The sequence below is a fragment of the Sorex fumeus genome, unplaced genomic scaffold (genome assembly GCF_029834395.1).
Source record: "Sorex fumeus unplaced genomic scaffold, SorFum_2.1 ptg000100l, whole genome shotgun sequence".
In the NCBI taxonomy this organism is placed as follows: domain Eukaryota; kingdom Metazoa; phylum Chordata; class Mammalia; order Eulipotyphla; family Soricidae; genus Sorex; species Sorex fumeus.
Window position 1 is genome coordinate 5,593,591 of NW_026606157.1, and position 8,910 is coordinate 5,602,500.

At 45.8% G+C, this 8,910-nt stretch overlaps 1 protein-coding gene across 1 annotated transcript in view; it reads left to right on the top strand.

Annotated features, from left to right (window-relative positions):
* Window positions 1–666: 666 nt before the first annotated feature.
* PDE3A (phosphodiesterase 3A) overlaps window positions 667–8,910 on the top strand; it is a 299,748-nt gene continuing 291,504 nt past the window's right edge. The window contains exon 1 of the mRNA XM_056134583.1: window positions 667–1,212. Within this exon, the coding sequence (XP_055990558.1) occupies window positions 685–1,212 (528 nt within the window). The 5' untranslated portion in view covers window positions 667–684. The remainder of the gene's footprint in view (window positions 1,213–8,910) is intronic.

An 8,910-nucleotide genomic window follows, 5' to 3' on the forward strand; every position in this document is an offset into this window, starting at 1 on the left:
GGCTCGGGGCGCGGGGTTCTGAGGGGCGCGGGGTTCTGAGTTGCAGGGAAGCGGGGTTTGGAATCGCAGGGGCGCGGGGCTCTGAGCTGCAGGAGCGCGGGGCTCTGAGCTGCAGGGGCGCGGGGCTAGGAGTTGCAGGGGCGCGGAGCTCGGAGCTGCAGGGACGCGAGGATCGGAGTTGCGGGGCGCGGGCTTTGGAGTTGCAGGGGCCGGGGTTTTGGAGTTGCAGGGGCGCGAGGATCGGAGTTGCGGGGCGCGGGTTTTGGAGTTGCAGGGGCGCGGGGCTCGGAGCTGCAGGGGTGCGAGGATCGGAGTTGCAGGGACGCGGGGCTCGGAGCTGCAGGGGCGCGGGCTCGGAGTTGCAGGGGCGCGGGGCTCGGAGCTGCAGGGGCGCGGGGCTCGGAGTTGCGGGGCGCGGGGGCGGGTCGCAGGGGCGCGGCGGGGTCTGGGGGGGGTCGCACCATGGCGCGGGTGCCCGGGAAAGTTGGGTGGGCGCTGCGCGCGGGCTCCCTGGCGCTGCTGCTGGCGCTGCTGCTGGGCCGGGCGGCGCGGCCGCCGCGGCGGGCGTCGGGGGGGGCGGCGGGCGCGGGCGCGGGCGGGGCCGGGGGCGCGGGCGGGCGGGGAGGCGGGCCGTGGGCGCGGCGCTGGGCGCTGCCGGTCAGTGTGCTGTGCGCCTGGTCCTGCATGGGCTGCTGCCTCCAGCGCGCCGGGGTGCGCCTGCCGCGGGCCGGGGCGCTGCTGGCCGCCGGCTGCGCCGGGGAGGCGCTCGCGCAGCTGGCGCTGGGCGTCGGGGACGCTCGCTCGCCGTCGCTGCCCGCCGCGGGGGTGGCGCTCGGCTGCCTGGCGGCCGCGACATGGCTGGTGCCGAGGCTGCGGCCGCGCGACCTCATGGTCGCCGCGACTAGCGCCGTCCGGACGGTGGCCCTGGTCTCCCTGGAGCGCTTCAAGGTCGCCTGGAGACCTCACCTGGCGCGCTGGGCCGGCGCGCTGGGGCTGCTGCTGGCCAGGTACTTGGAGCGGATCTTGCCGCAGTGCTCGGGGGCCGCCCCGAGGGAGCGTTCGGGGTCCCCGCGCGACGCCGGGGCCCGGGAGGAGAGCCCGGTGGTGCTGAAGCGGCGGCGGCGGTCCAGCTCCGTGGTGTCCGCCGAGATGTCGGGCTGCGGCGGCAAGTCCCACCGGAGGACGTCCCTGCCCTGCATCCCCCGGGAACAGGTAAGCGCCCGAGCCCCGCGCGCGGGGCACCGTGCAGAGCTGGGGGTGTCGCTGAGCACTTTTTTGGGGGGAGGGGGTGGAGGAGGAGGGCAGGCTGGAGAGTTTGTTTCTTTCTCCTCCTCGGGGGGCCTCCCCCGGGACCCCGTTTGACGAGGAGAGCAGCAGAGGCACGCAGAAGGGAGCCCCAAGGCAGTGGCCCTTGGAGGGGCTTCCCCGGCGGATCCAGCTGTGAGCTCGACCACACCTGGCGCGCGGTTCCCCGGGTCGGGGAATCGCTCTCTCTCTTTCCTCCGCAGACGTTTTCGAATTCAGTTCATCTCTCAGCAGCGGGTGCTTTCTCAACACGTGGGCTGCGCTAGATCGCTCCCATTTCTTACAAAATTCTTTCTTTGGAAGTAGTGACAGGTCGGCAGTAAGGAGAGTTTGAGAGTCGAACAAGGGGTGTCTGGAGGGGAGCTGTTGATACACGTTTCCTGGCTCGGCAATAGTTTGACTCGGAGAGTTGAGCTTTTTCTTTCTTTTCTTTTTCTTTCTTTCTTTCTTTCTTTCTTTCTTTCTTTCTTTCTTTCTCTTTCTTTTCTTTCTTTCTCTCCTTCCTTCCTTCCTTCCTTCCTTCCTTCCTTCCTTCCTTCCTTCCTTCCTTCCAACTGGGGGTGCCAGGGACAATCACACACACAATATTCCCTGCTGTTGTGTTTTGTATGCCATAACCATAAACTAAAGTTTGTGAGAGTATTGTGTCTCGAGGTGTCAGGATCGAACTGTGCTATTCATGTCAATTAAAAACGACCCCCTCCCTTTTCCTGGAGTGTCTACATACTGAAATGCTTATGTAGAAATTCAAATGTATTTATACGGGTCGTATAGGGAAAAAATAGCCATTCAAGAGAATATTGCGAGAGACAGAAGTCAGAAAGGAGGAGAGGAATGAAGAGTAAAAGTGATGTTGTTCTAGAGAAAAGTTTAGTTTTCTCGTGTTCATTGGGCATTTTCAGACTATTGAATCTAGATACTCTAAGGGCCATTAAAGTGAAAAGCCTTTTTCTGTATTGTATCTGCAAAGATTGAAAGAGGGTATATGCCCTCAGTGGATTTGACACTTGCTGGTAGTGGAGGGCGGGTTAGGGGCAGCCAGTGGAAATTTACACTTTTCCTTTGAAATTTAGGGGTGGTTTCATAGAGTTAGGACAACCTTAGGGAGTGAGAGAGCATCTTAAGGTAGAGGAAGGGGCTTTACTTTTTAGGCCACTCTATGGTGAATCTTTCAGTTATTTCTAAGACTTCGCAGTCCCATATGGTGGGGGTTGCTAGTTCGTTTCCAACGTGGAGCTGATTAGCCTGAGTGAGATCCGTTGACAGTATTTAGCAGATTGGATGGCAGCTTCATTGTCACTGTGTTTGTTTTAAAACAAACGTGCTTGTTTAGCTTTTCATTCACACAGAGCAAATATTTCTTGGGCTCAAGCTTTTTACTCTAAAGTGAAGTTAAGAACAGGCCACAGACTAATACCTTAGTCTGGTGATTTCCACATTTCTACCCAAACTGTCTTAGGGTTTAACTCAGTTGAAGTAAAATGCATTTTAACTTCTTTTCAATTATAGAATGACAGTGTTTTTTTTTTTTAAAGAAAAATACTTCTACTTTATGTCTAAAACACAAATTATAGACAAGTGGGATTGTTGCAAAATTGAGCAATAGTTTCTAAGGAAAAGTTGTGATTTAATCATAAATAACAACTCCAAATTGTCATTTGGTTTCTGAAATTAAATTTTTAAAATTCCACACTAACATTTAGAAGTTAAGGATATTAACATTTAGAGGGAAAGCAGTTAAAAGTGAATTTAAGATAAGGTGTGGAGATTAATTAACCCACAGATTGTCATTGAGTTTCTCTGGTTTGAATTGATAAATGGAGAATTTGAATCATCTGCAAACTTGAAAAGTTTAAGAGCATTGCAGTTTTAAATATTTTGCTGATTAATGCTGTTTAAAAATGCATGTTAGTAATCTATTGTGGTCATTTGCTATTTTTAGAAGGTTATGTTTGTGAAGACTATTCTAAAATAAGAGAATTTCTTATGGTTGAAGGAAAAAGATGTTTACTTTATTTTGCAGAAATTTAAATATAAAGTTTCAATGAGGATATGGGTGTGTAAGTGTGCTTGAAGACTAGTTTTACATATGATCTATCAAAATTGTTACAGAACATAATTGTGTGTGCGTCTATGTGTGTGTGTGTATAGTGGGAACTAATATAAAATAGTATCTTCTAAGATAGGGCAATATCTCATACGTTAACCTAACTATGTGAAAAGTTCAGGAGTTGTGTAGTAAATGGCTTATCAGTTTTTATCATAAGGAAACAAATTTCTGATTAAGGGTGCAAAGTGTACCACTGTCATCCGCATGCTTTATGAAGTCAAGCATCAAAATTATAAGCACACGGATTACCCACCCCTGGATACTTCCTGATTAGGAGTTCTTTTCTGAAAGAATGACGTCTCAACTCAAGACAGTACTTGGGCAACAAGTGGCTTTTGGAAAAAGGGAGGTAAAGACATAGAATGCAGAGATCCTGGCCATCACCTCCTGACAACTTGCTTGGACTTTGCTCATGTTGGGGTGTGAAAGCCAGGGAATTTCAGAGCTTTCTTCTCCATTTAATTCTTGTAGTGTTCATGAGCTAAGTCCCTCTCCCTCACATCTCAATTCTGAAAGTTTTCTGAGAACAGATGATAAAATTCTGCGAATACAGACAGGTCTATTCCCCTTCCTCCATTCTCTTCTGCCTCTCTGTTCCGTGGCCAACCTGTTCCTCCACCTCCTTCTCTTCCTTCCAGAAGTCTCAGTCTGAAGATTGGGTATCACAGCCCTCCAGGGCTGACTTGTGCAGCTCATAGGCTAGAGAACTCGAAGCAGAGACAAAATGAGCTTTTAAACTTCATGAAGGCAGAGGAAGGTGTTGATCGTCTCCCTCAGGAAGTTTCCAGCATCTGTTTGCTTTTCCCTTCTGCCTTTTCAGTCCAGTATCTTCCAGGTTGAGCCTGTAGTGTGGCTGAAGACTCAGGCTGCCGTGCAGGTGTGGGGATGGTTTGTAACTGGCATCCCTGTCTGTCGGCCTGATGTTCTCTATCACGCTCCAGCCCGCCCTTTAGATAAGACAATATACTGAGGCACTAGGAAAATTTGTAATTATTAAGGATAGGCATGATTCATAAATGCTATTTTTTTTCTTTTTGGGTCACACCAGGCCATGCACAGGGGTTACTCCTGGCTCATGCAATCAGGAATTAACTCTTGGCGGTGCTCAGGGGACCATATGGGATGCTGGGAATCGAATCTGGGTTGGCTGTGTGCAAGGCAAACGCCCTACACACTGTGCTATCACTCCAGCCCCCATATATGCTATTTTCCAAGAGACAGGGTTTTTCTTTTGTTTTGTTTTTTGATTTTTTGCCTTTTGGGTCACACCCAGCGATGCACAGGAGTTACTTCTGGTTCATGCACTCAGGAATTACTCCAGGCCATACTTAGGGGACCATATGGGATGCTGGGAATTGAACCTGGATTGGGCCGTGTGCAAGGCAAATGCCCTACCCGCTGTGCTATCCTTCCAGCCCCCCAGGAGACAGTTTTAACGGTGCATTGTTTGCCCACCGATTTGGGCATTGGACTTGAATGAATTCTACCTGTCCTGCTCCTCAACCCCTCTAAAAATTACCGCTGGAAAAAAATCATTTCCCCCCAACTTCCAACACCACAGTCACATTCATTTTTGAAAGATTCCAAACCCGTGGTGGTTTAGTTTAGTTACAGGTTAAGAAGAATTTGATATTTTTGACTATGGTTTTACTTAAACTCAAGGTGTATGCTTCTCTCCATAAATCTATTTATATCGCTGAATGGCAAAGTTCTTTTGGAGGGATTCAGTGTTCCACCAGTCAGAAATATTTGGCTCTATTCTTTAGATTGTGTAATTAAAATTCAAGAATTTCTAAACTCCCCTAAGCTTGTAAATATCTTTAACAAAAACTGATTTTTTTTGCAGGAATGTAATGGGGTCTGGTGGTTGGTTATCAAAAGTGGAATCAAGGTTTTCATCACTGTAGAAAAGCAATATTTTATTAAAAATATTGAGTTGGCAACAATAATAAAATAAAAATTAGGAAAATGAGGTGTAATTTTATATGAAAGTTTTTTGGTAGGCCTCATTATGTCTGTGGTTGAAAAGTCTCACTTTTTGCCTATCTAGTATAACTCTGAAATACAGCAATATTTCTTCTGAAAATATAGAACATATTGTCCCTCAAAACCTTAAAAGCATTTCAGTATAGCATAACATGGTTCTCAAATAAATTTCAGGAACAGTCATGGGTTTTTAATGAAATTCTAGCTTCTGTCACATTTCAGCAGTATAACTTGGCTTATGGTAATACACAGAGCAATATTGATTATTTATGACTTGGTGACAGAATTAAAATTAATTAATGTCAACTTCTGAAAACACTAAAAAGGAAAAACAAGACTTTCTCGTCCCCGGGGAAAGGTGAAGGAAAAGAATTTTGTGTGTGGAGGGACAAAATTGCGATTTTGCTTTGTGAATGCAGATATTTAAAGCATACTGAAAAACCGTTTTAACTGACAGAAATAGTCAGGGAATCTATATAAATTTACAGAGGTTGGAAGGAGTCAAACAGTAATTTTACTCTTTCTGTCTTGAGTCTAAAGTGTAAAAAGTTAAAACTGTAGAACTGAAAGAAATGCTGTGTACGCTGGGCTGTCATGTTAATTAAATAAACAACCAGAACAGTGAGTCTGTGTATGAAATACATTTTGAAAAGCCTGAGGGAGGGGGGCAGGCCGGCCAGGCCGAGCGACAGCCGTGTGAAAAACATTCATTCTATCTGGAGTGACATTTGTGTGAATTTGTTGCGCTCTCAGGAAACGCAGCTCCCAGGATGATCTCCCCGGGACTCTAGGTGAATAAAGCATTACCAAGTTCTCACTTATTTAATACATTTCACTATGTATTAAATAAATTCTTATTTAGTATGTTGAAGTAGGGTGACCCATGAACCTTCAAAGCGGATGCATGCCTTCTATGGTGCGCGTGAGGATTTTTGATTGCCCCGAGCTTTGGGTTGTGTGCCCGGAACATCCCAGTGGAGTCTCCAATGACTTCACTGGAAACTTCTGCTAGTTTCTAGAAGGAATGAGTTTGCATGGGTTGGGGGCAGATGCACTTTTTTTTTTTCAGAGAACATTGTTGTGAGCTGTTGTGGAAGGATAATACCATGTGGCCCTTTGGCCCTGCGATGTCCCTGCAATCGATTTTGGTTGCTTCTCATGGGGCATGTTTCTTGAGCCTTGTGGAATGAAACGTGTTAGGGTGAGTTGTATGCTTAGTTGACCATGTACCTCCTGCTCCAAGAAGTCCTCCTCCTTCATTTACTGTGTTCTACAAAAACCCTCACGAGTAAGATTGAGGACTGCATTTCTGTTTTCAGTGAAAACCTCTCAGATGATTCAGAGTAAACTTTTGACCTTCTAGAAATCTACATGTTGTACCCAAAGGTGTATGTTTGTTCAAGTCAAATGGAATGATTGTTATCATCATTATTCTTTTTGTTGGATCAGACCTGGAGGTGCCCAGGGCCTGCTCCCTGCATGGTTCTAAGAACCCACCCCGGAAGGTGCTAGCAGCCCATAGGATACTGCTGGGATATCAGATTTGGGACTTTTATATTCTACACAATACATCTAACAGTCTGATGTGCCATTTCACTGGCCCCAAATGAACACTCTTTTATGCAAAAATGTAAATTCTTTTGGTCATTTCCAGTATGTAATTTCCACTAGGTAGTAGTTTTTGTTGGCTTCTTTTCCCCCATAAGGCTGCTCTTGGGAGTTGTTTCAACCTCGAACTGAGAATGTGTGTATGGTTGTCCAATTGTCAACGTGATACAGGCTTGATGTGTGGAGGAAAAGTCTTTTAGATTTGTGGCACAGAGGCAGATTTGTTGGAAAGCAGTTGTCAAAAAGCACTCATTGGCCATAGGTGGTCGCTCTTTAAGTAGAAGCTGCTGTTCTGAAAGGTGCTACCCTCAGCCAATGATGTTCTTAAACATCCGCCCGTCCGCCAACTGTGAACTCAGCCACAACACACTGTGCTGAGGCCTTGTGCTCACATGTCCTATGGATTATGGTTAGACAACAAGAAGGTTCCTGTCCCTCCAGAGTTTCTAGCATGACCTATAGGCAGCAGCATCAAGATACACAAAGGTAAATACCTGGGAAATAGCCACATGGCCTGCCTGGGATTAGATACTAGCTGAGAGAATGCTTCCAATTGCTTTGAGTAGATTTTATATCTACATCCAGGACACTTCATCTCTTCATCTCTGAATCAACAAGTCAAACATCCTCTGTCATTAATTTTTTTGGATTTTTATTTTCTTTTTCTTTCTCGGAGGCTCAGGGGGATTTATAGGGTCATGGATTCTAAGAAGGTCTCCTTGTGTACCTTGAGGTAACACGGTTTAGATGATGTTAATAGTTTAGATTTTGAGCAGCTTTATGTTTTAAAGTCAGAGTACTTCTTTGATATGGAAATGAGTTTTCGTTGATAGTTTCTTGGAAATAAAGGTTAAAAATATTATACATTTAGGATATTCTACACCCAAATGCTGCAATGTTTGTTTTAAAGACATATGATTTCTATGAAATGGAAATGAGTTCCCTTTGATAGTTTCTTGGAAATAAAGGTGAAAAATAATATAAATTTAGGATATTCTACATCAAAACGTGGCAGTGATTTTCCCTCACAGTATTGACTGGTGTGCACTGCTTGTTGCGACCAGTTCCTTAAAAGGCTTACATTCAAGGTAGCTGGGCTTAGAAGACTAGAGTTAGCCTGATTTTAGAGAGAAGGAAAACCAACGGAGTCAGCTAAAGTCTGTGCTAGTCGCCAGTCCCAGGTGCTGTTGACTTTTTCCAGTTCTCTTTTGGACTTAGCCCTGCAGCTGGGAGAGCCGACCAGGCAGGGAAAATCAGATTGGAGTTTGAAGTCTAGGTATTTGGGATTTTAGAAGTTTGATTAAAACTCATCACATCATGAAACTCTTTGAAGCCCTGATAATGAATTTCCTGGTCATCGGTTAGTAGCAGGCAGCCTCTGGAATGTAGTTTTCAGGACTTTGTCCATTGAGTGAATGGCAGTTACATTACAGGGTTCTAACTCTGGAGCCTTAATTCGCTCTAAGAAGAGTCTGTGGTGTGGTCTAAACTTGGGTTTGTGTTTCCATTTTTGTTTTGTAATCAATTAGAACATTTAAATGAATTAAATCCATTTAAAAATGTGCAGGATTTCAAATTTCAAGGCAAATCAGTTTAAAACTGTGCAGGATTTCAAATTTCAAGGCAAAAAAAGTCATCTGCATATCAGTCAAGTGTTTCTTTGTTCCCGTGAAACAGCTGACTGTTTTTGCTCACCTAAATTATTTTGCACGGTTTCCTTAGGAATCCATCAAAATGTAAGTAAATAGGATGGAATATTAGTGGAGGTCATGGAAAACATTGCCATTTAGAAGGTGGGAAGCTATTTGGGAATGTCACAAGGTAAACTACCAGCCTATTTGATTAGCGCTGTCATTTATTATTGAGGAATTTGTATGAGTACTAAAGTTTGTCAGTATAGC